This window comes from Dictyostelium discoideum (assembly GCF_000004695.1).
Source record: "Dictyostelium discoideum AX4 chromosome 4 chromosome, whole genome shotgun sequence".
In the NCBI taxonomy this organism is placed as follows: Eukaryota; Evosea; class Eumycetozoa; order Dictyosteliales; family Dictyosteliaceae; genus Dictyostelium; species Dictyostelium discoideum.
Genome location: NC_007090.3, coordinates 5,386,864 through 5,412,741, shown reverse-complemented (window position 1 = coordinate 5,412,741; position 25,878 = coordinate 5,386,864). Strand labels below are relative to the sequence as shown.

The 25,878-nt window shown below is 20.1% G+C and overlaps 11 protein-coding genes across 11 annotated transcripts; 6 read left to right on the top strand and 5 right to left on the bottom strand.

The window, feature by feature from the left end:
• Positions 1-203: 203 nt before the first annotated feature.
• DDB_G0287157 (DUF1683 family protein) lies at positions 204-5,032 on the top strand (the record flags this gene model as incomplete). Its single annotated transcript, XM_632276.1, has 3 exons — positions 204-883; positions 1,016-1,345; positions 1,468-5,032. The coding sequence occupies 3 exons, from the start codon at positions 204-206 to the stop codon at positions 5,030-5,032; spliced, it is 4,575 nt and encodes a 1,524-aa protein (XP_637368.1).
• Positions 5,033-5,199: 167 nt separating this feature from the next.
• DDB_G0287155 (hypothetical protein) lies at positions 5,200-5,694 on the bottom strand (the record flags this gene model as incomplete). Its single annotated transcript, XM_632275.1, has 1 exon — positions 5,200-5,694. One exon carries the CDS (start codon positions 5,692-5,694, stop codon positions 5,200-5,202), a length of 495 nt encoding a protein of 164 aa, XP_637367.1.
• A 1,209-nt stretch (positions 5,695-6,903) lies between these two features.
• Positions 6,904-7,153, top strand: DDB_G0287205 (hypothetical protein; the record flags this gene model as incomplete). Its single annotated transcript, XM_632274.1, has 2 exons — positions 6,904-6,913; positions 6,996-7,153. 2 exons carry the CDS (start codon positions 6,904-6,906, stop codon positions 7,151-7,153), a joined length of 168 nt encoding a protein of 55 aa, XP_637366.1.
• Positions 7,154-7,718: 565 nt separating this feature from the next.
• elof1 (elongation factor 1) lies at positions 7,719-8,083 on the top strand (the record flags this gene model as incomplete). Its single annotated transcript, XM_632273.1, has 2 exons — positions 7,719-7,899; positions 8,022-8,083. The coding sequence occupies 2 exons, from the start codon at positions 7,719-7,721 to the stop codon at positions 8,081-8,083; spliced, it is 243 nt and encodes an 80-aa protein (XP_637365.1).
• Positions 8,084-8,768: 685 nt separating this feature from the next.
• On the top strand, positions 8,769-11,246 carry DDB_G0287201 (hypothetical protein; the record flags this gene model as incomplete). Its single annotated transcript, XM_632272.1, has 5 exons — positions 8,769-9,007; positions 9,133-9,245; positions 9,562-10,074; positions 10,174-10,889; positions 10,965-11,246. The coding sequence occupies 5 exons, from the start codon at positions 8,769-8,771 to the stop codon at positions 11,244-11,246; spliced, it is 1,863 nt and encodes a 620-aa protein (XP_637364.1).
• Positions 11,247-11,489: 243 nt separating this feature from the next.
• DDB_G0287153 (hypothetical protein) lies at positions 11,490-12,342 on the bottom strand (the record flags this gene model as incomplete). The annotated part of the gene is made up of 5 exons (XM_632271.1): positions 11,490-11,565; positions 11,646-11,725; positions 11,823-12,083; positions 12,192-12,251; positions 12,340-12,342. The coding sequence occupies 5 exons, from the start codon at positions 12,340-12,342 to the stop codon at positions 11,490-11,492; spliced, it is 480 nt and encodes a 159-aa protein (XP_637363.1).
• A 1,614-nt stretch (positions 12,343-13,956) lies between these two features.
• Positions 13,957-15,693, top strand: 5NT (hypothetical protein; the record flags this gene model as incomplete). The annotated part of the gene is made up of 1 exon (XM_632270.1): positions 13,957-15,693. The coding sequence occupies one exon, from the start codon at positions 13,957-13,959 to the stop codon at positions 15,691-15,693; it is 1,737 nt and encodes a 578-aa protein (XP_637362.1).
• A 242-nt stretch (positions 15,694-15,935) lies between these two features.
• ncbp2 (RNA-binding region RNP-1 domain-containing protein) lies at positions 15,936-16,749 on the bottom strand (the record flags this gene model as incomplete). Its single annotated transcript, XM_632269.1, has 2 exons — positions 15,936-16,404; positions 16,514-16,749. The coding sequence occupies 2 exons, from the start codon at positions 16,747-16,749 to the stop codon at positions 15,936-15,938; spliced, it is 705 nt and encodes a 234-aa protein (XP_637361.1).
• A 1,265-nt stretch (positions 16,750-18,014) lies between these two features.
• DDB_G0287151 (hypothetical protein) lies at positions 18,015-18,944 on the top strand (the record flags this gene model as incomplete). The annotated part of the gene is made up of 1 exon (XM_632268.1): positions 18,015-18,944. One exon carries the CDS (start codon positions 18,015-18,017, stop codon positions 18,942-18,944), a length of 930 nt encoding a protein of 309 aa, XP_637360.1.
• Positions 18,945-19,478: 534 nt separating this feature from the next.
• Positions 19,479-21,071, bottom strand: DDB_G0287195 (hypothetical protein; the record flags this gene model as incomplete). Its single annotated transcript, XM_632267.1, has 1 exon — positions 19,479-21,071. One exon carries the CDS (start codon positions 21,069-21,071, stop codon positions 19,479-19,481), a length of 1,593 nt encoding a protein of 530 aa, XP_637359.1.
• A 394-nt stretch (positions 21,072-21,465) lies between these two features.
• On the bottom strand, positions 21,466-24,642 carry DDB_G0287193 (hypothetical protein; the record flags this gene model as incomplete). The annotated part of the gene is made up of 1 exon (XM_632266.1): positions 21,466-24,642. The coding sequence occupies one exon, from the start codon at positions 24,640-24,642 to the stop codon at positions 21,466-21,468; it is 3,177 nt and encodes a 1,058-aa protein (XP_637358.1).
• Positions 24,643-25,878: the final 1,236 nt, after the last annotated feature.

The window sequence follows — 25,878 nt, the reverse complement described above, 5'->3', positions numbered from 1 at the left end:
TTTTTATTTTTTTTTTTTTTTTTAATTTTTTTTTTTTTAATTTTTTTTAATTTTTTTTTTTTTAATTTTTTCAATTTAAAACTACTTTTTTTTTTTTCATTATTCAATTATCATTTTTTCATATATAATTAATATTTATACATGTATAATAATAAAATAATAAATTAAAATTTAATAATAAATAATTTTTTTTTTAAATAATAATGAATGAATTACCAGATGATCTTGTACTTTCACCACAACCATTAATTGGTTTAATTGGATGTCAATCATTACATTCACAAATTATTGATTGTTTATCAACAAAGAATGTAACAGATTTTGAAAGGATTCATCCAACAACACCATCAAATAATAATACACCAATTTTAACATCAACTATTGGTGGTGATAATAGAAGGAATAGTGGTCAATATTCATCATCACCATCAATTGATCCATTTTCAATTTTACATAACAATAACAATAATAATACTTCAAATTATAGTAATAGTCCATCATCACTATCAAATCAATTGGGTGAATTATCATTACAACAAAAATCATTATCACAATTTGATGAATTATGGAAATCACCAACTCAAAAAGTTGGTACACCAATTTTAACATCAGCAGCAACAGGTGGTGAAGCAGGTGGATGGAGATTTCAAAATTCAAATATACCATTATTTAAAACAGTACCATTAGAAACTGATTCATTATCATTTAAAAAAGAAAAAAAAGTTGAAGTTAATCCACATCCAATGGGTATTTTAAAAGCAAATTGGATTCATAAACATACATTTTCAATACCATCTGTAGTTTCATTATTCCTTCAATGGCCTGATGATAAAAATAATTCTAAAGCTCATGATCAAATGTTACAACAAGTTGATTTAGTTAGGTAAGTTTTAAGTTTCTTTATAAAAAAAAAAAAAAAAAAATTAAAAAATTAACAAACTTTATATTATTTATTTTATATTATTTATTTTATATTATTTATTTTATATTATTTATTTTAAATTATTTATTTTAGAACAAATATGAAAAGTAGAAATATTAAATTAATAGTTATTATTGTAACATCAATAGTATTAGATCATGAAGAAAAAGTTAACACTATTAGAAAGAAAGCAGATATTGATCCAAAATACTTTTTATTCTTAAATAAACAAGATATAAAACCATTTGTAAAGAAATGGGAAAGATTAGCTTTAGAATTATCTGAACAATATTATAAAGAAATGTGTCAATATACAAAATCACAAATTGCAAAATCAAATCATCCTTTCCTTTCAATTCGTTATAATTTTAAAATAGCTTTTTATTCTGAATTTTTCAGAGGTGATAATTCTACAAGTTTAAAGTAAGTTTTTTAAAAAAAAAAAAAAAAAAAAAAAAAAAAAAAAAAAAAAAAAAAAAAAAAATAATAATAATAATAATTTATATTAATAATTATTATTATTATTTTTATTTTTTAAAAAATAGGTATTATAGAGATTGTTATAATTTATTAAATTATAAATCAAATAATGATAGTAGAGGCATTAGGTTTGCAGAGATTAGAAGTTTAGCATCATTTTTTAATTTTAAAATTTGTAAAATATCAATGTTAAATAGCGATATAGCAACCACTACCACCACACCAACAAATACTACACCAAATACACCAAATTCAATAACGACAAATCCATCAATATCTATAACACCTTCAATACCAATTTTGGCGACAACAACATTAACAACATCTACACCTGGTGGTACAATTCTATCACCAACTGGTACACCTGGAATGATGCAACAACCATCATCACAACAACAACAACAAGCACAATTTAGTACATCACCATTACAATCACAATATCAACCTTCATATTTACAACAACAATCATTACAACCATCACAGCCACAACAACAAATTCAACAAAGTGGAACAGGTTTTTTTTATCAACAACAACAACAATCACAACAATCACAACAATCACAACAACAAATATTATTACAACAACAACAAAATCAATTTGAAAAACAAATTAAATTAATTCAAGATTCATTGAATCAATTTGAAAAACATATTAAAACATTTAAAATTTATATGGGTCCAGCTGAAAAGGAATTCACTCATTGTATTTGGTTAGCAAGAGAGTATCAAATATTTGCAGAGTTATTAGAATTATGTCCATCAATTATTAGATCAAATTTTAATACAAATCCTGGTTTTTATTATCAAATTTCTGCAAAACATCAAGGTAATCGTAGAGATAGTTTCAAAGCATTATCAAATCATTATAAAGAGAATGTTAATGTTTTAGAATATCGTGATATTAAACCAAAGTTTGATCTTTCAAATTTAACATATATTGGTCAACCACCACCAGTTGGTTCACATCCACTTGATGATAATAATAATAATAATAATAATACCAATAATACCAATAATATTAGTAATAATAATAATACACAATTACAAACATATGAAGAACAATTAACAATTGCAGATGAAAATGATTTATCAAAATCAATTGCAATTGAATTATCATTAAATTATACAAATTTAATAATTAAAACATTGGTTAAAGCATATGATCAATCAACTGTTAGTGGTAATCATCGTATTTTATCATTCATTGAATCATTAATTGCTTATGAATATTTCATATCGAAACAATATGATTTAGCATTGAAATATTATAATAAGAATGCATTTACATATCGTCGTGAGAAATGGACAACTTTATTAACTCATAGTTTATCAATGCTTTTGAAATCTGTACACTATTTAAATTTACCAACAAATTATATTGGTTACGCTTTGGATTATCTATCACCAGAATTAAATAATACAGTAGCGGATAGAGCAAATATTCAAAATACCATCATTCATATTCTAACTGATGGTGCTCAAAAATTGTCACCACCATTATCATTGGAGAAATCATTGGATATCAATATGGATCATGTTCATCCATTATTAGATTGTAGAGTTCAGTTCCCTTCTTCTTTCACTTTTACAAATTCAACCACAGAATTTTATGTTGTAATTGGGTCACATTTTCCAAACCCAATTAGATTCTCTGCTTTAAAAGTTATTTTCTCTGAGAAATCTTATAATAAATCAATTCATGATAAACAACCAATTCAATCACCAATCAATCAATCAACAATTAAAAGAGATGATCATAGCAGACAAGATTTAATTTTCCTTCCTGATGAATCTAGATTATTCACTTTTAAACTTGAAGTAGCAAAAGAGAAAATGGAATTAGAATGTTTATCAGTAATTTTAGAATTGGGTAATATTGGTTCACCAACAAAAACTATAAACTTTGTTTGGAATGTTCAAGAATGGGCAATTAAATCTGATGAAACTGAAATTGAAAAGAAAATTAAAGATCCATCATCATTATTAATTTCAACAACAACAACACCACCAATTCAAAACAAATTAAAAGATAAAAATATTAAAACAACACAACAACAACAACAACAACAACCACCAAAAACTTTAGAGAAATTAAATCCATATAAAAAGTTTTTAGAAAGATCATCAATTAGAATACTTGATCATGAATCATTAATTCAAATTAAATGTAATCATAGTTCACCTGCAATTGTAAATGAATTTTATGAAATTGAATTAGAAATTATAAATAATGATGCTGAAATTAAAGGTGGTACAATTAGATTTGAAATTCAACAATCACAACAAACTACAACTCTACTACAACAGAATCCACAACAACCATTACCACAAACTCAACACTCACATCATCATCATCAACAACAACAACAACAACAACAACAACAATTACAACAACAACAATTACAACAACAACAACAACAACAACAATTACAACAACAACAACAATCAGTTAATATTATTAATATTAATAATCAATCATGTGAAAAAGGAATTTATTTAGAACCAAATAGATCAACACCATTAAGTGAAATGAAATTAACAACGATTAAAGAAACAAAGAGTTTTAAGAAAATGTTTTATGTTTATTCTTCAGTTGTTGATGAAAATAAATTATTAATTAGTATTAGTTATGAAACTAAAACTGGTGAAATATCACATACATCAAAGTTATTTACAATTCCTGTAGTTGTTGGTTTCAATACACAATTCCAATTCTTTAATGAACATTTACAATTGATTACTGATCTCTATGATCAAGGTGTACAAACTAGAGAGAATCTTTTATTATTAAGTGAAATTAAATCACAATTACCTTTTAATATTATAATTGAAAATACAAAATTATCAATTTCAACTGCTGCTGAATCTGCAAGAAATGCAACTTTATTATCACCAAATGTTGCTAATAATAATCCTAATACTCCAAATAATAATCCAAATAATAATAATCCAAATAATAATCCAAATAATCCAAATAATAATAGTGGTGGTGTAAATAATAATATTATAAATAATCTTAATATGATTTTAGATGATAGCATTAATAATTTACCAGTTGCACAATTATTATCAGATTCAAATAAATTATTAAAAGATGTTGAATTATCAAAAAATACAACTTATAGTGGTTGGTTTAATTTGATACCATTGGTAATTAGTGAATCTATTAGTTTTGGTTCTTTTATTATTGAATGGAGAAGAAAAGGTCAATCAAGTAAAATCATTTCAACATTACCAATTCAATTACCATATATTAGAACAACACCAAATCCATTCCTTGCAAAAGTTCATGTACCTTCTTTTGGTATAGTCGGTCAACCATTAACCCAATCGATTATCATTAAAAATAATACAAACTTTTTACAAGAATTTGATCTACAAGTTATTAATCCACCAAGTTATGGTAATTCTGATATTCCTTTCTTCTTTTCTGGTGATAAACAATCAACTTTCTCAATTCATCCCGATTCTACTCATGAAATTAAACATATTCTATTACCTTTAGTTGCTGGTAAATTAAATTTACCTCATTTTAAAATTATCTCTAAACGTTTTAACAAAGAATTATCAAAAACTAAAAATACAAATAATTTTATTTTTGTAAAACCAAATTTAAATTGGAATCAATAGTTAATAGAATTAAATAAATAAAAATAAATAAAAATAAATAAAATAAAATAAATAAATAATATTTAAAAATAAAAAAAATAAAAAATAAAAATAGTTATAATTATAATTAAAGGAATAAAATAAAATAATATATATATATATACACATTTATGATTATTTTATTTAAATTAAAATTTTTTAAATATAGTTTCAATATGATATGTATCTGGAAAATTATTATGTTTAATTAAAATTGATAAATCAGGAAATGATAAAATTTCACCACGAAAATTAATATTTATATATTTTGCTTCAAATTCTTTTTCTAATAATTGTTGTGGAATTGTTACATTTGAACCAATTGATAATTCAAATGATAAATTATTATCAATACCTTGACTTAAACATGTTCTACCATTAACTGTTGCTGTTAAAAATTTATTTGATTCATTTTCATTATTATTATTAATTTCATTATTAATATCATTTCTTTCAACTAATGATACAATATAAATTAATACTGGTAAATCAAATGGATACAATGAATTATCATTACATTGGATTTTATTTAAATTATTATTATTATTATTATTATTATTATTATCATTATTATTGTTAATTATTATAGTATTTATATTTTTATATTCAAATCCTATAATTTCATTTATTAAAAAAAAAATCATTATTAAATTTATTATTTTTTTCATGTTTAATTATTTATTTTCTTTATTTATATTATTGTTTTTTTTTTTTCTTTTATAAAATTATATAAAAATAAATATAAAATGTTTAATTTTTTTTATTTTTTCAATTCAATTTTAACATTTTTTTTAAATGTATTTTAATTTTAATTTTAAAAATTTTATAAAGTTATATTTAATTTTTAATATGTATTTGTTTTTATAGATTAAAATTTAAAAAAAAAAAAAATGTTTAAAAAAAATGTTTAAAAAAAAAAAAAAAAAAAAATAATAATAATAAATAATAATTTTAAAATTATTTTTTATTATTTTAAAAGTGGTTATAAATTTTAAATTAAATAAAATCAAAATTAAATTGAAAACAATAAAGAGGAGAAAAAAAAAAAAAAAAATAATTACACTTTTTGTTTAAATTAAAATAATAATAAGAAAAAAAAAAAAAAAAAAGAAAATTTTATATTCAAATAAATAATATTATAATAAAAAAAATTATTATTGATCAGGATTTTTTTTTAAAATCTCTGATATTATGTTTAATATTTCGGTTTGAAAACTTATTGCCAAAAATAGGGATTTTATTAGTACAAGTATGAATTAGATTTTCCTATTGGGCTATTTACTAATTTTCGTAAATTTTAAAATAATTTTGAATTTTATATAATTATTTTTATTTTTAAAAAATCAATCAATTTAGTGTGGCAATGTGCAATATTTTTTTTTTTAAAAATAATCTTTATTTTTACTTTATTTATTTTTATGTTTTAAAAAAAAAAAATCTTAAAAGGATTTTATTTTTTATTGGGGGAGAAATTCCCACCAAGTAATGTTTTTAAAAAGGAAATTATTTCAAATAATTATAATCAAATTTAACTATTCATTTTTTTTAAAAAAAAAAGAAAACACTACTAAATTATTTTAACAAAAATTAATATTAAAAAAGGAAATATATATAAAAAAAAGTATAAATAGGAATATTTTTTAATAAAGAAAAAAAAAAAAAAATCATTCAAAAACAATTATTTATTTATTTATTTATTAAAAAAAAAGATTTTAAAAAATTATTTATTTATTAATTTATTTACTTATTTATTTATTTACTTTATTAAAAAAACTAATTATTTATTTATTAATTTATTTACTTATTTATTTATTTATTTTATTAAAAAAAAAAAAAAAAAAACTATCTTTAAAATGTTATTCAGTATGTGTGAAAATATAAAAAAAGAAATAAAATAAAATAAAAAAAGATTAAATACTTACTAATTTTTTAAATATTTTTATAGAATCATTAATTTCATTAACCACCGTTGAAAAATCAAACAACAAAATCACAATTAATAGCCAAGAATCCTCTTCTTTATCATCATCATTAAATCAAGTAACTGCAACCAATAAATTGTATAGTGGTGCTATGTTTACAAGACCATATATGTGTAATTAACTTGATACATTTTGGAAAAAAAAAAAAAAAAAAAAAAAACTATTTAAAGAGAAGATATCGAAATTATTTATTAAATCCAAATTAAAAATACCTATAAAAAAAAAAAAAAAAAAAAAAAAAAAAAAAGAAATAGTAAAAATAAAAATAAAAATTCTATTACTTTATATAAAAAACAAAATGAAAAATTTTAAAGATTTAATTTTTTTTATAGTTATTTTTAATAATAAAAAAAGGAATAATATATTCTGTTTTTTTTTTTTTTTTTTTTTTGTTTTTTTTTTTTTTTTTTTTTTACTTCATCCCCAACATAAAAATTGCCTCCCTTTTTGTTTGTGTTTCAAAAATGTTTTTAATTTGGTAAAAAATAAAAATGAAAATAAAATAAAAATAAAAATAAAAATAAAAATAAAAATAAAAATAAAAATAAAAATAAAATAAATTTTTTAAAAAAAAAAAAAAAAAAAAAAAAAAAAATCGAAAATTTTTTTTTTTTTTTTTAATTTAAATTATAATTTTTTTTTTTTTTACACATTATTTTATATATATAAACACATATATAAATAATATGGGTAAGCGTAAATCAAGTAAGCCACCCCCAAAAAAGGTAGTTCAAAAACTCCCAAAGCATTTTGATTGCTTATTTTGTGCCCATTCTCAGTCTGTAGATTGTATATTAGATAGAGAACTTGGTAAAGGAGTTGCCAAGTGCAGAGTTTGTAATGCCTCATATGAAACACCAATTCATGGTATGTTTATTATTTTTTCTTTTTAATAAATCCACTCACATACACACACAATAATTAATAGAAATACTAATTCTTTTTTATTTTCATTTCGTCATTATTTAAAAAATAAAAAAAACATGCAGAGTTATCAGATGCCATAGACGTTTATAGTGATTGGATTGATGCTTGTGAATCAATTAGATAATTTCAATACAATTTGATGATATCCCCTAACTTTAACATTACAAAAATAAAAATAAAAAATAAAAAAAAAAAAAACCTATTTGTACATAAATAATTTACTAAATTTTCATTTTATATATTTATTTATTTTTTTTTTTTTATTATTATTCATTTATTTACTAATTATTATTTTTATTATTATGTTTATTTGGATTTACTATTCGGTGTTATTTTTTTTTTTTTTTTTTATTCTCTTATTTTCATCATTTTTGTATTATAAAACGTCGAGAGCAATTTTTTTTTTTTTTTTATAACTAAAATTTATCAAAAATAATTTGACATAAAATTCTATGGGTTTTTAAAAAATTAAAGATTTGGCGATTTTTTTTTTTTTTTTTTTTTTTTATTGTAAAAAATAATTATTATAATGGAATATATTTATAATAATGTATAAAAAAATTAAGATTCTTCCGATTGTATTCAATAGTTTTATAATAATGGAAAGATATTGTTTTTTTTTTTATTTTTTTTTATTATTGTTTAATTATTTCAAAATTAAAAAATAAAAAAAAAAAAAAAAGAAAAAAAAAAAAAGGTTTAATTTATTTTTTTAGAAAAAAAAAAAAAAAAAAAAAAAGAAAAATAAACAAAACTATTTTTAGTTAAAAATAAAAATAAAAATATCTTTATAATAAATTAAAATAAAAATGGAGCAAATAACTGGATCAATTAATAATGGGTTAATATATCAACTTTCAAGGTACAATAAAAGTGAATATTTAGAAAATACTATACAATCATCTGATTTAGGATTTTTAACAATACAGGCTAGATTTAATAATAATAATATTTATTGTTATAGTATAATAATTTATATATTATTTGAAAATGGTTCAGAAAAAGATTTAATTTTAGAAAAAGATAATATGGTTAGAGAGATTAAAAGGTAAATATAATATATATATATATATATATATATATTAATATATTTTCTTAAAAAATTAAAAAACATTACATTACTAATAAATAATTTTTTTATTTATTATTACTTTAATTTTAACCTTTTTTTAGGATGAATCCTGATAGTTTGTATGGAGAGTTAGAAATTGATAATATATTATTTGGAACACAAATTAGTTTAAAATATTTTTTAACACACACTTTAAAGCCACATATTGGCCCAAGTTATTTTTACTATTATAAACAAAATAAATAAATTTAAATGAAATCTTATTTTCATATATATTTCACAATAAAAAAAAAAGATTTTCTTTTTTTTTTTTATTTTTTTTAATTTTTTTTTTTTTTTTTTTGTAAATTGCCCAACAATCATTTTTTTTTTTTTTTTTTTTAAATTAAAAATTTAATTTAAAAAATAAAAAAACAATTTAATTTCTTTAGATTATTATTATTTAAATAATAAAACAAAAAAAAAAAAAATGATAAAACATAATATTTTAATAATTTTTTTAATTTCTTTATTTTTAAATTCAATTATAGAATGTAGTGGTAATGAAAATAAAAATACACCACATAACCATCCATTCTTTGAAACTGATCATCAACATCAACATAATAATAATGAAAAAGAAGAAATAAAATCACATAATCATTTTGAACCTGTTGAACCAATAAAGATTGCAATTATTGGATCAGGTATTGGAGGATCATCATGTGCATACTATATTAATGAAGAATCATTATCAGATAGAATTGATAAACCAATTGAAATTACAGTTTTTGAAAAGGAAAAAATTGGTGGTAGAACTAGAAATATCGATATTCAAGGTAAATACACTGAATTAGGTGGTAGTGTCGTTCACCCATTAAATGAAAATATAATTGGATTAATAAATAAACTTGGTTTAAAAATTAAAAAATCTGAAGAAGTTGATAATAAAAATTTAGTAATTTGGAATGGTAAAGAATTTGTTTTTTCACAACACCCATATACAATAGTTAATCAATTAAAAATGTTATATAATTATTTTATGTCACCAATTAAATTTAAAAGTAAGTTTTTCCAATTTTTTTTTTTTTCAATTTTTATTTTTATTTTTATTTTACCAAAAAAATTAAAATTAAAATTATTTAATTATTATTTTTGTAAAGATGCTAGAGATGATGTTATAAATAAATTTTTAAAAGGTTATAATAATAGTGAACCATTTAAAAGTGTTGAAGAATTTTATAAAAATTTAGGTTTATTAGAAGTTACTAAATCAACAGCAAAAGAACATTTTTGTGATAAGTTAGGAATTTCAACTGAATTTGTTGAAGATATTTTATCGGCTGGTATGAGAGTAAATTATAATCAAGATTATGATAATTTATCAGCATTTGCTGCATTCATTGGTTTGGCAGGTACTGATGATGGTTTATTCTCTGTTCAAGGTGGTAATTATCAAATATCTGAGGCATTATTAAATAATACAAAATCAAAAGTTTTATCAACTCATGAAGTTATTGAAATTGAAAAAGTTTTAATTGATCATGATGATGATGATAATGATGATGAAAAAAATAAAAAAATTATTTATAAAATTACATCAAAAGATTTATCAAATAATAATCAAATATCAATCGAGGAATTTGATATTGTTGTAATTTCAACACCTATTGAATTCTCAAATATTAAATTCACAGGTTTACCATTCACTCATGAAACAATACCAAAAAAAGATTATAAAAAAGTTCATGTTCATTTAATTGCTGCAAATTCAATCAATGCTGAATATTTTGGTTATCCAAAAGATCATCCAATTGATTGTATTTTAACTTCTTTTAATAAATCTTTACCATTCTTTAGTCTTTGTGAAAATTCAAGGGTAACTTTTATTATATTTATTAGTCATTTTTCTTTATTATTTATTAATTATTAATTATTAATTATTTTCATATAGGGTAAACTTGATGATGGAAGACAAGTTTTTAAAATATTTGCTCCAAAGAAATTAGATTCAAAATTAATTGATAAATTCTTTATTAAACCTGAATTATTACATTATCATGTTTGGAGTGCATATCCAGTATTGACACCAGCTCAAAAATTCCCACCAATCATTATAGATCAAGGTTTATTCTATAATAATGCTTTCGAACATTCTGTATCTACTATTGAAACAACAACTATATCTTCAAAAAATACTGCTAGACTAATTACAAATTATTTAAAAAATAAATAAATAAATAAAATAAAATAATTGAATATATAAATAATAAATAGTAAATAAATAGTAAATAAATAATAAATAATAAATAAATAAATAAATAAATAAATAAATAATAAAAAACTAGCTAATCATTATTTAATGTAATTAAAATAAAATAGTATTCTTAAATTTATTCTTTTTTTTAATTCTTTTTTCTTTTTTTTTTTTTCTTTTTTTTTGTTTGTACAATTATTTATTTATTTTTTGTTTTTTTTTTCATTCCAATAGTCTTTGAGCATCATACAATTTAGCTTGATCTTTTATTCTCTTTAAATAACCTGCTTTATCTTTCCTGTTATTATTAATTATTAATTATTAATTATTAAATACATATTAGTGAAAAAAAAAAAGAAAAATATAAAAATAACATACTTCCATAATGAATAAGCTTCACTATTTGCAGCACTATCTGGATTTGGACTATCTAATAATTCTTGTATACCTAATAAAATCTATAAATTATACTTTATTAGCATCAACTAAATTTATCACACACACAGATTAGAGGTGTAAATTCTAAATATAAATATGAATAATGCTATAGCATACATTTTTTATAGAGATTGATGGTTTCCATTCATTATTAAGAATTGATAAACAAATATCACCACTTGGAAAACAATTTAAGTGAAAGAATCCTTTTGGAAATGAACATACTGGTGGTCTACTTGGATAATCATCTTTAAATGTTATTGTTACATCATAAATACCTCCTTCCCATGGTGTACCTACTTTTCCTGGAACTCCACAAGTCCATTTTAATAAATTTAATGTATCATCTGCATTTGTTACTGGTCTAGCATGAAAACCCTATAAACATATTTGTGTATATATGTTTAAATATATAAATATACAGGGATTGACTAAATTAATAAGTTAATATTTAAAAAAAAAAGAAATTAATTAATTCGAACTTACCACTGGGTGATCTTTTCGAAATGCTTTTCTTTCTTCTGTTAATCTTGTTTGTGCTAATGACTAAAAAATAATAAAAAAACAAAAGTTAGTCAAATAATAATAATAATAAATACTTGTTATTTTTATTTTTATTTTCATTTTTTCATACCATTTTTGTTGTATGTGTGTATCTCTTTTTTTTTTTTTTTGTTTTTTTTTATTTTTAAAAATTTCAAATGAAATGTTTTTTTTTTTTTTTTTTTATTTTTTATTTTTTATTTTTTTTTTTTTTATTTTTACATGTTATTGATATTTTTCATATCGTTTAAATTTTGTATACCAAATTTGGAATTATTTTTATTTGTTTTTTTGGAATAAAAAAAAAAAAAAAAATTATCCTTTTTTTTTTACCAAAAACAAATAAAAAAGTCCTAAATTTTGACTTTTTTTTTTATTTGGTCGAATTTTTTTTTTTTTTTTTTTTTTTTTTTTATCCAAAAATAAATGCATTAAGTCTTAATTATTTTTACTTGTTTTTTATTGACACGTAGAGATAAAAATGGTTTATCATTTTTTTTTTTTTTTTTTATATTTATCCCACTGTTTTTTTTTATTTTTACTTATTTATATATTTTTTTTATTAAAAATCTGTTTCATAGGAAAAGTAAACAAAAAAAGAACTTATGAAGGTCTTGGAAAATATTAACCAGATGAATAATAAAAAAACTTTATTTTAAAGTTAATAACTTTTTTTTATTATTTTTTTTTATTTTTATAATTATAATGTTTGAATTTATATATTTATAATTAAAATCAAATAAATCAGGAAAAAATAAATGGTATGATTTTTGCAGCCAAAAGAAGTCAAACTTTAAAGATTTGAACTCTTTTTGTCATTCAATTTTGGCTAATGGCTTTCCTCTTCCTTTTATACTAGAGTTTAGGTCTGATTTTTGCAGCAGAAAGAAGTAATAATTTAAAGAAAAGAGTTAATAAAAATAAAAAACCAATTATATAAAGTCAAAGAGGTTACCAAAGGTTCTCAACAAACAAATAAAAATTGGGAGGAAGAAAAAAAGAAATAAATAAAAAAAAAAAAAAAAAAAAATATAAAAGAAAATTAAAAGAAGCTTGAAAAAGCTGAAAACAATTTATCAATAAAAACTTTTTTTTTTTTTTACACATCATAAATTTAAAAAATATTTCTTTTGATTGTGTGTGAAAATAAAAATAGAAAATTTCAGAAAATAGATAAAGACACCACTATCAAAATGGGAAGTTTAATTTTTTTATTTTTATTTTTATTTTTTTTTTTGTTATTTATTTTTAACATCAAGGGGTTGGTGGTGGTGGTATGCCACATGTTTATTTAATTTAACCGTCAAAATGTATGTGTTTAAAATTCTAATATTAGTGGTTTTTCTTTAAATCATACACAAAAAAAAAAAACCCCACAATTACATATTCAAAATTTTCTATTGACCACAGCTTAGAATCATACAAGTTTTTTTTTATTATTATTATTATTTATTTTTAATTTTTAATTTTTAATTTTTAAATATATTTTTTTAAATTTTTTATTTGATTAATAAAACCCCAATTAAAAAAATTTTTTTTTTTTTTTTTTCTTATTTTTATTTTTTTTTTTTTTTTTTTTAATTTGATTATTAAACTCAATATTAATTTTTTTTTCACATAATTTTATTATTTGTATAATTTAATTATTCATAAATTATTCTATATTATAATTTTTTTTAAAAAAAAAAAAAAAAAAAAAAAAAAAAAAATGAAATTATTATTATTATTATTTTTAATAATAAATTCAATAATATTATCAAAATGTGGTTATAGTCAAACAAATGAAAAAATAATAGTTACTGGAGAATTTGATAAAACCATTGACAAATATACAATTTCCTTTTCAAATATTGGTGATATTACTCAACTATGTTCAATTAATACTACAATATTGACATGTTTCCCACCAGCCAAATCAATTAATGGTGGATTCTTGGTGTATGATAAAGAAGAAGGTACAAATGTAATTGATATAACCACAGTTGTATTATCACCATATATTTCAAGTATGGATCCAAAAGTAATACCAACATCATCAATTGAAATCACAATTAGAGGATTCTATTTCAACGCAAATTCAAATCCAGAAACAAACAAAACATCAACTCATTTACTTGTTACCATTGGTGGTTCAAATGTTGATATAAATTCAACAGCATCTGATTCCGTTAAATTCTATCCACCAAGTTTTTTCCAAACACCTCTAACCATATCATTAACAAATGTTGATAGTGGTAAAAAATCAAATTCAATTAAATTCAAATATGAATTACCAAATATTGAATCATTATCAGTTGTTGACATTAAAGATAATAATAATAAAACCACTCAACAATATCTTAATATTAGTGGTACAAATTTTGGATCAAAACAATCAATGAAATTAGTTTTCGTTGAAATCCATGATTTTAATAATGATTCATTAATCATTACAAAGTTAACTGATATCTTATCAATTAACGATACAAATTTATTAATTAAAATTAATAGTGATTCTTCAAGTGGTAATATCTATGTAAATGCAAATTCTCAACAATCAAATACATTACCATTATATTTAACACCAATAATTACAAATGTTGATTTTCCAAATTATAATGGTGATACAATTAATATAACTGGTAGTTACTTATCTGATATTTATTTATCACCATCAACAAAATTAAATTGTTCAACAATTTTAATTAAAGATTCAAATACTGATGATGATGACAATGGTGATGACACATTATCATCAACATCAGATTCTTCATCATCATCAACAAAAGCAACAACTTCATCATCAAGTAATAATAATATTTATTATAAAAAATGTAAATTCCCACAAAGAAATTTAAATGATTCAATTTCATTTTCAATTTTTTCAAGATCAGTTGGGAATAATGTTAATCATGATTCGAATGAATTTAAATCACATTATCAAAAACCAATTATTGATGCAGTTGTTCCAAATGGATTTTATGTTAATAATAAATTGAATTTCACATTTTATGGTACAAATTGGGCAAATTATACAAATACTACAATTACAATCGCTGATAAACCATGTAAAGTATTAGAAATTACAAGTTCAACAATTGTATGTTACTATGAAGCTGGTGTTGAAATTTTACAAAATCCAATCTCTTATGTTATAACTGTTGATGGTCAAAGAAATAATATAGCACCAGATAGTGATACTTCAACAATTTCATTCTATTCACTTTGCCCAGGTCAATCATTTTCCAATGGTACCACTTCTCCAACTTCTTCAACCAATACAACAACACAAGGTTGTAGTAATAGTGGTACTTGTAATCCTGTCACTGGTCTATGCCAATGTTTACCAACCAAAACTGGTAAAATTTGTGATCAAGATAAATATTCAAGTAATTCAACTTCAAAATTATTATCAACATCATCATTATTTTTATTATTATTAATCTTTATTACTTTATTTTATTAAATCAAAACAAATTACTTTTTCGTTTATAAAAATAAAATTAACTAAATAAATAAATATATATATACATTTTTAAAAAAAACATAAAACTAAAAGGAAGGGGGGGAGGGAGTAAGGGGGAAGGGGAGTGTGTGTATCTGTTGTATTATAATTTAATTTGTGTGTTTTTTTTTTTTTTCAGTTTTTTTTTTTTTTCAGTTTTTTATTATTATTATTATTATTTATTTTTTTTAAAAAATTTTAATTTAATCATCTTCTTCATCTCTTTCTCTAAATCTACCTTTATTTGGAGTATTACCAGCAGAAATTGAACCATTATTATCTCTTTGTCTTTTAAAAGAATCTGAATCATCATCAGCACCACGATTTCTTTTACCTGAATAATTTTGAGGACCACCAGCATTTGCTTGTTGATATAGTTGATGTTGTTGTTGTGATTGTTGAAGTTGTAAGATTTGTTGTTGATAAGTGATATCACCACCATTTACATCACTAAATTGATCCATCTCAAATTGTCTTTGTTTACCATAACCACCACGACCTGGATCATAATCAGTTCTATATTCATCTCTAACTTGACCACCACTTAAACCACGTCCATATTGTCTACCCTCTTTAAATCCATAATCCCAATCACAACGAATTAATCTCTCATCTAATTTACTACCATTAATATATTTTATACAATCTGCTGCATCTTCTTTTGAATAATATCTATTAAAAAATTTAAATTAAATTTAATTAAATTAAATTAAATTAATTATTATTATTATTATTATTACTAATTATATTTATATTTATATTTATATATATTTTTACTAACTCTACAAAACAAAAACCACATGGTGTTTTTTGATTTCTATCTAAACCCATAATAATTCTTTTAATCTCACCACATTTTGAAAATAATTCATATAATTGTTCCTCTGTTGTATAAAATGATAAGTAACCAACATAAATAGTTGATGATTTATCTATTGCATGTTTAAATTCATCTTGTGTGAATCCTGATTTTTTATCATAATAAAATGGTTGTGGTGTTGAATATAATTCAGACATCCTTTATCTATTTATATATATATTTATTTTATTATTTATTTTATTATTTATTTTATTTTCGTTTATTTTTATTTAAAAGAAAAAAAAAAAAAGATATCTTTTTTGACGTTACTGCTCGTGTGCAATTTAAGAAAAAAAAAAAAAAAAAAAAAAAAAAAAAAAAAAATGAAAAAAAAAAAAAAAAAAAATTGGAAAAAAAAAAAAAAAAAAAAAAAAAATAAATTTATTTATATAAATTCATTTAAAAAAAAAAAGATTAACTAAAAATAAAATTAGTTCAGATATTTTTCATTATATTTTTTTATTTTTTTCATTTTTCCATTTTTTTTTTTTTTTTTTTTTTTTTTTTACAATTATATATAGATTACTATTTATTTTGGAAAAAAAAAAATAAAAATAAAAATATAATTATATTATTAAAATATTAAAATTTTGTTTTCTGAGTTTATTAGAAATAAATCAACGGATATTTCAAAACAAAAAGAATAAAAAAAAAAATAATAAAAAATAAAAAATAAAAAAATAATGATTATTTTATTTGAAAAATAGTTATAACTATTTTAATTTCTTTTTTTTTTTTTTATTTTTTTTTTTATTTTTATTTTTATTTTTTTTTTTGATTAAAAATTAAATAATAATAAATCATAATAAATCATATTAAAATAAATTAAAAAAATTAAAATTAAAGAAATAAAATTTTACCAACACCCAAACCACACATACAAACCACACACGATCCTTTTTTATAATTTTTTTTCTTGTTAATTTTATTTTTATGACATATAGGGGATGTTTTTTTTTAATTTAAATATAAAAAATTTTAATTATAAATGACCTAATTTGTTTTTAGTTAAATTTCTTGTAAGTAAAAAAATAAAAAAAAAATAAAAAAAAAATAAAAAAAAATAAAAAAAGACTATCCTTTTTTTCAAAATCTTTAACCTTTTTTATTACAGAAATAGTATATTGTAAAGATCTATTGTATTTTAAAAGATTAATTAATTTAAAGATAAATATATAAATTAATATTGGTATTTCATTTTTATTTTATTTTAAATTATTTTTTTCAATTTATTTATTATATATTTATTTTTATTTTTTTTTTTTTTTTCTATTTAAAAAAAAAAAAAAAAAAAATACTTTAAATCACCTTTTTTTTTTTTTTTCTTCTATCTTTTTTTTTCTAAAATCACTATTTTACCTTCTTCTTTTAAAAATAAATAAATTTTATAAATAAAATATATAAAATAAATTAATAAATAAAAATGGAAAAAAAAGTTATAATTTTCACAGGTAGTACAGATGGTATTGGATTATTAGTAATTAATCATTTGGTAAGAGAAAAATGTGAAAATTATAAATTTATATTACCAGTTAGAAATTTAGAAAAAGGAGAATTATTAAAAAAACAATTAAAAGAAATTAATGAAAAAGTTGATATAACTTTAATGGAAATGGATTTATCATCATTTGAATCGATAAGAAATTTTGTAAAAAATTTCAATCAATTAAATTTACCACATTTAGATATATTAGTAAATAATGCTGGTATAATGCAACCAAGATTTATAAAAACAGTCGATGGTTTTGAATCAACAATTGGTGTAAATCATTTAGGTACATCACTATTGACATTATTATTATTAAAAAATTTTAAAAACTCTTCAAATTATGAAAATTCAAATGGTGCAAGTTCAAACAATGAAGACTTTGGAAATATTGTAATATTAAGTTCGGAATTTCATCAACGTGAACCATTAAATTTTGATAAATTATTATTAACAGATAATGATTCTTCAAATTTTGATACTCTTAGAGAATATTCAAAATCAAAATTATGTAATCTTTTATTTTCAATGGAATTACATAATAGATTGGATAATTTAAAGAATAATAATATTAGAGTGAATTCACTTCATCCTGGTTATTTAAGAACTCCAATAAATAGAGATTTAAGTTGGTTCACTAGACATATCATTGCACCAATATTCTTTTTTGGTTATGGTTCAAAAACTGAAGATACAATCAATGGAATTGTTAATTTAATTGAAAATAATTCAAATCATTCTGGTAAATATTTTTCAATTTCAAAAGAAATTTCACCTTCACCATTTGCTTCAAATCTTGAAAATTCTAAACTTTTATGGGAAAAAACTTGTGAATTACTTTCAATTAGTAATGAATTAAATTTATAAAAAAAATAAAAATTAAAATAAAATATTATTAACAAGATATTTTTATAGTAATCTTGTAATATTACATTTTTCAATAAATTCTTTTGGTTTATCTAAATAATAATAATAATTTTTTAAAAAAAATTTTTTTTATATATATTATTTTTATTTAATTTTATTTTTTTTTTTAAAATTAAATTATTTAAATCTAAAGTCTTTTAAAGACCAGTACCTAGTTTGTAAAATCTAAAACTTTATGAAATTAATATTTTAAGATTATTAAACAATCAATCCTTTTGGATTGTTTAAATTAAATTTTATTTATCTTATTTCATTTTATTTATTATTTTTTTTTTTTTAATTGTAATTAAAAAATATTATTATAATAAAATTAATTAAGTTAGTAATAAAGTAGTAATTTAATATTTAAATTAAATAACTTTGTTTTGTTTTAAATATAACTAAAAATAAATAAAATATTAAATAGAATTTTAGTTAAATAAAAAAAAAATATTATATTTTATAATAATTTATTTTTATTTGTTTTTTTTTTTTTTAATAACCAAATGGTTTATATTCTCTATTTTTTTTAACTTTTCTAACAATAATAACAATAATTATAATTATAATTATTAAACCAATAACTACACCGAAAGCAATTAAAATTTTTTGACCAGTTGATAAACCACCTTTATTATCATTTGAATCATTTTCATTATATTGACATTGAATTGATGGTTTTGAATCAATTGTAATAGCACAAGGATTTGAATTACAAATAATACCAAGATTACTTAAATCATTTATTTCTTTACCAGAATCTGTGAAATTTGAAGAAGAGAATATCATATTTGAAGCTGAACAATAAACTGTTGAAATATTTGTAACTAAACTTGAGAAATCAACATTTTTAAATGTAGTATTACAATTGACATTATAAATTGAACCACCAAAATACTGAGCACTATTACCTTGGAATGTTGAATTTGTAATTGTAACGCCTTGAAGATCACAATAACTTGTTGAAATTGCACCACCTAGTCTTGCTTTATTATTTAAGAAAACACAATCATTAATAGTTGCAGTGGTTGATTCAATTGAAATACCACCTGCACTATTTAATAGTGAAAGTGTATTTGTATTATTAGTGAAAGTACATGACTGAATATTTGCTTGAGAAATACCTTGAATGAAAATTGGTGAAATATTAACAGTGTTGGTGAATGTACAATTCTTAATTTCAGTTGATGTTGTTTTATCACCAGTTATCATTATAGCAAAACCTTCGGTTAAATCTTTAAATGTAACATTATTAAATGTAAAAGTTGTCATTGCTGATTTAATACCATTATTTCTTTGTAAATAGAATGGATATTTTGTATAGAGTCCTTTAACGATTGTATTTGAAACTGACAAGTATCCATTTAAAATTGCAACACTAATACCAGTACCACTAATATTTTGACCTAAAAAACTACTTTGATCAATTGTAAATTGAATTGGTAAATTAATACTATAAATAAAACCACCCATTTGATTTGAATTTGAATTTGAAAAAGTTGATTTACTAATTGAAACAATACCAATTGTTGTTGGTGTTGTTAAACTACTACTATTAGTGAATGAAAATGTACTACCATAACTTGAATCCAACATATTAATGAATGCACAATTTACAACTGATAAATTAATTATACCAGATCCATTATTTAATAATACTGATCCTCTTTGAATACCATTTTCAAATGTTATACCATTTAATGATACTGTTAATGTATCATCAATAGTTGTTGGAATATATCTAATAAATGGAGAAACTGATTTTGATAAATTAATAATAACTGATGGTTGAATAATTGGTTGATCAGAATTTAAAATTGTAATTTTCTTATTTGTAATTGGTCCAAATGTTTCACTATTAATTGAATAATTTCCTGGACTAATTGTAATTATAATTTCATTAAATTCACCACAATTTAAAATTGATTGTGAAATATTTGAACATGCATTATTTGATGAAGAACCACATTCACTTGGATCCATATTTGATTGTGAATTTACAAATGTATTACATTGAACATCATCACCTTTAACAATTAATAAATTTATAAATAATAAAAATATTAAAATATAATAATAATTATTCATTTTTAAAAAATATATATATCATAATTTAAAATGAAAAAAAAAAAAAAAAAAAAAAAAAAAAAAATTTATTAACATAATTTTTTTTTTTTTTTTTTTTTAATATAATCAAAGAGTGGGAAAAACTTTAGTTTGGTATTCGAGCTTTTGTGAAAATTTTCTGGTCACTTTTCAAAAAAAAAAAAAAAAAAAAAACGTAGGTTGAAAAAAACCTAAAAATTAAATTAAATGAAAAAAAAATTGGATATTTATTTACCGACCTAAAATTATAGGAAAAATAATTAAAATTTTATCGAGTTTATAATTTTGTTTATTTACAATGTTTTAATTTTGTATAATAAATAGATATTAATTTTTTGGTATATATATGTATTATTATTATTATCATTATTTTTTTTTAAACTTTTGTTGTAGTTGTACTTAATTCAAGTTGAGAGGGAGGTGGTTTTCTAAGTTTCCACCAATATACTACACGACCATGTCTTATTCTTTTATTTATAAAATAAGATGATACACCAGCTATAACTAATGCACCACCTGATATTGTTGTTGACATTATAATTGTATTTTTATTACTATCTTCTTCATCTGATATTGGTTCTTCTGTTAATGTTACACCTGTTGTTGCAGTTGTTGTTGCAGTTGTTGTTGCAGTTGTTGTTGCAGTTGTTGTTGCAGTTGTTGTTGCAGTTGTTGTTGCAGTAGTTGTAGCAGTAGTTGTAGCAGTTGTAGTACCTGAAGTTGTTGCAGTTGTAGTACCAGTAGTAGTAGGATTTGATGATCCCCCAGTTGTTGTATCAATTGATGATCCATCACCTCCATTGGTGGTTTGAGAAATTGTTGTTGTTGTTGTTTGTTGATTAGTAGTTGTTGTTGTAGTAGGATTTGAACTACCTGTTGCAGTTGTAGTTGCAGTTGTAGTTGCAGTAGTAGTTGCAGTTGTAGTTGCAGTAGTAGTACCAGTTGTAGTACCAGTTGTTGTAAATGTTGGATTTGTCCAAGTACCACCACCAGCAGGTGGACGAGTTGTTTGAGGTTTATAATTATTAAGTAAAACACCAAAATCAGTGAAATGAGGAGTTGTAACTAACAAAGTATTTCTTGGAGATATTGAAATAGTTGAACTAGTTTCACAATTCCATTTATTTTGAGTAGTATTAATATAGTAAAGACAATAATTTGATAAATTTAAAAGTTGAAGATTATTAACTTTTAATTCAAATGTTATATTATGATTAAAAATTGGATTTGGAATTGTATCGATTGAAATATCGAATATCATACTAATTGCAGACTGTCTATATTGAGATATATTTGAATCAATACCCCAAATTTCATCACCATTTACTGAATCTAAATAAGAATCATCTTTATAGGTTATTTTTAATTTACTTAGTGAATTTATAGTTAAGAAACCACTTGGCATTGAAACGTAACCATAAATATCTAAAATTCCAGTTGATTTCGATTTTGAAATGATTGGAACTTTCATATCTTTTAAAGTATGAATTGGAGAGTACGATAATTCTGGTTTAACAAATGTTGAAACCAATAAAGATTGAGTACAATTTATACCAACAACACAACAATCCAATTTATTTAAATGACAAGAACCATCACCACATTGAAAATAATTAAATGGACAACCATTATATTTTAAACTTTTGGCAGTGGTTGGTGATAAACATTCAATTGTACCACCCTCACTTATACATTGAGTATTATTACAATAATCAATATTTGAATGACAACCTGATAAACAACGAATTTCATTTACATTACAAGCTGGTAATACTGCCGATTGATCATCAATTGATGAACATTGTGATTCATTTGATACACATTGATCATTTGAAGGACAAATATAACCACCAAAACAATTGGTTAATCTCATTACAATCATATTATTATCACACATAAATTGATAGGTTGAAGTTGAACTACCATGTAATTGTATCATAGTTGGTGGTGATTGACCATTACAAAATATTAAAGATGATGTTGAAATTACAAAAACAAAATTTGTATTTAAAATTGAATTTAATAAATTTAAATCTAAAGTTGTTTGAAATTTTAAATCATTTTCAATACCATTTACAAAGTGTAAAGTTGAACCAATACCTAATGAAATACGATTTGGTAGAATAATATTATTTGCAATATTTAAAATTAAATTATTTGCTGATAATTTAACATTTATTAATAATAAATCTTTAAATGAATTTGAAGTATTATTAAAAATGTTACCACCTAATTCTAATAAACTATTTGTTAAATTCATTGTACCAATTACATTGTTATTGAAACCAATTGAATCTTTAATATTTAAAATTGAATTATTTAATAAAATTTGACCAGAATCAATTAATAAACTTTTTAAATTTAAATTTAATTTTTCTAATAAATTTAATTGATTTGGTAAAAATAAACCACCAATTGAATTAATTGTACCACCAATTGTACCACCGATTAATTGACAATTTAATTTATAAATTAAACTTGAATCATTACCAATTATTAAATTTGAATTAATTAAACCATTATTTAATCTAATTATACCATTATTATTATTATTGGTTGAACTTGTAACTAATTGTTGAATTGAATTTATAATTGGTGAAATTGTTGAAACTAAATTTAAATTACCAAATAAATCTAAAATTTGATTATTTTCATTACCATTAAATTGAATCATTGAATTTATTATATTACCATTATTAACACCAATTATAATATTTGAATTTAAAAAATTTAAATTACTTGAAATTGAATTTATTGACTTTAAAAAAACTTTTTTATTAAATGATATATTTGTTGAATCAAGTATTAAATTTAATTGAGTATATAAATTTGTAATTGTTGGTGATAAATTTGATAAACCTAATACATTGTTAACATTTGTTAATGTTAATGTACTAATATCGATTTGATCGGGTAATAATAATTGTGAGATTGAATTTTGTATTAATAAACTATCAAATTTAAAATCATTACTAATCTCTAATTTACTACCAATTTTATTACCCATATTAACTATAGCTTTACCAATTCTTGAAATTGGTAAATGTAAAAACGATGTTGAAATTGAAACATTATTTGAATTAAATATAAATTTTGGTGTTTCTGTACCATTTAATGAAAAGAATTGTAAATCCAATGCTGAATTACTATTTGAACTTTTAAATGTTAATGATGAATTACCATTTGAATTTAAAAATTCAACTGATAACAATGGCATTGACAATAGTGATGATGAAGTTTCAATTACAGTTTCATTGCCAATTTTAAATACACATCCAGCTTTAATTTCAATTAAACCTTGTAATACTAATGTACCACCTAATAATGATATAGTTGAATCACATGTTAATTTACCAGTTATCGTTATTATTGATCCAAGAATTGATAATGGATTACTTTTTAAATCAAGACTTGAAAATAATTGACTAACATCAAGTAATAATGGTCCTTCCAAAATACATATACCACCTAATATTGGTATACATAATGAATTTGATAATTTAATTAATAATATTAAAATTAATATTGCTATTAAAATTTTATTATTTATCATTTTTTTATTTTTTATTAATTATTAATTATTTTATTTTATTTTATTTTATTTTATTTAATTTAATTTTATTTTATTTTATTTTATTTTATTTTATTTATTTTATTTTTTTATTTTATTTTTTTATTCTATCTTTCTTCCTTTCTTTTACTTTTTTTTTATTGTATAACTCATTTGGTATAAAAAATTATTTAAAATTTAAAATTTTAAAGTTAAAATAAAAAAAAATTAGTTTTATGTTATCTTTATAAAAATAGGAAATTTAAAGATTTAGAAATGTATTTTTTTTTTTTTTTTTATGTTATTTATTTTTATTTGTTTTTTTTTTTTTTAATGCTATTTATTATTATTATTATTTTTATTTTTATTTTTATTTGAGGAAAAATACGTTTATTTTTAGTAAGTTCTTTAACAATTAAAAATATAAATAAAAAATAATTAAAATTATAATTTTAATTCTTTTATAATGTGTTTTCACACTAAGGTGTTAAAAATCCATTTATAGCCATAATATAGACATAATTAATGATCATTTTTTTTTTTTTATTTATTTATTTTTTTTTTTTATTATTTATGTGTGGGTTTATTATTGCTATTATTATCTTGAACAATATCATTGAATTAAAAACGGGTTTCTTTTTTTTTTTATTATTATTATTTTTATTATTATTATTATTATTATTATTATTATTATTATTATTATTATTATTATTATTATTATTATTATTATTATTATTATTATTATTACAATTATTATAGTGTTGGTGTGTGGTTGTTATTGTCATTGAATCGTTGTTAACATTAATATGATGATAATAATGAAATTATAATTATAAAAAAAAAAGAAAAAATGATATAATAAATTTTTTATTAAACACATACATTATAAATTTTTAATTTATTTTTTATATCTATTATTTGTTATTGTTTTTGGTTTGTATGAAAAATTTTGGAAAATGATTGATATTTGTGAAAGTAAAAGTTATTTTAAAAATAAAATAAAATATTTTTATAAAAAAATAAAATAAAATAAAATAATAAAAAAACACAATAATTATTGATCAATCAATTAACAAAAAAAAAAAAAAAAAAAAAATTAGATTAAAAACAAAACAATTGTTTTATTATCAAAAAGTAAACTATTATACCCACAAAAAAACACACACACACACACGCACACTCTCACAAAAATTTGTTGTAACAAAAAAATAAAAAAAATAAAAAAAAAAAGAAAAAAAA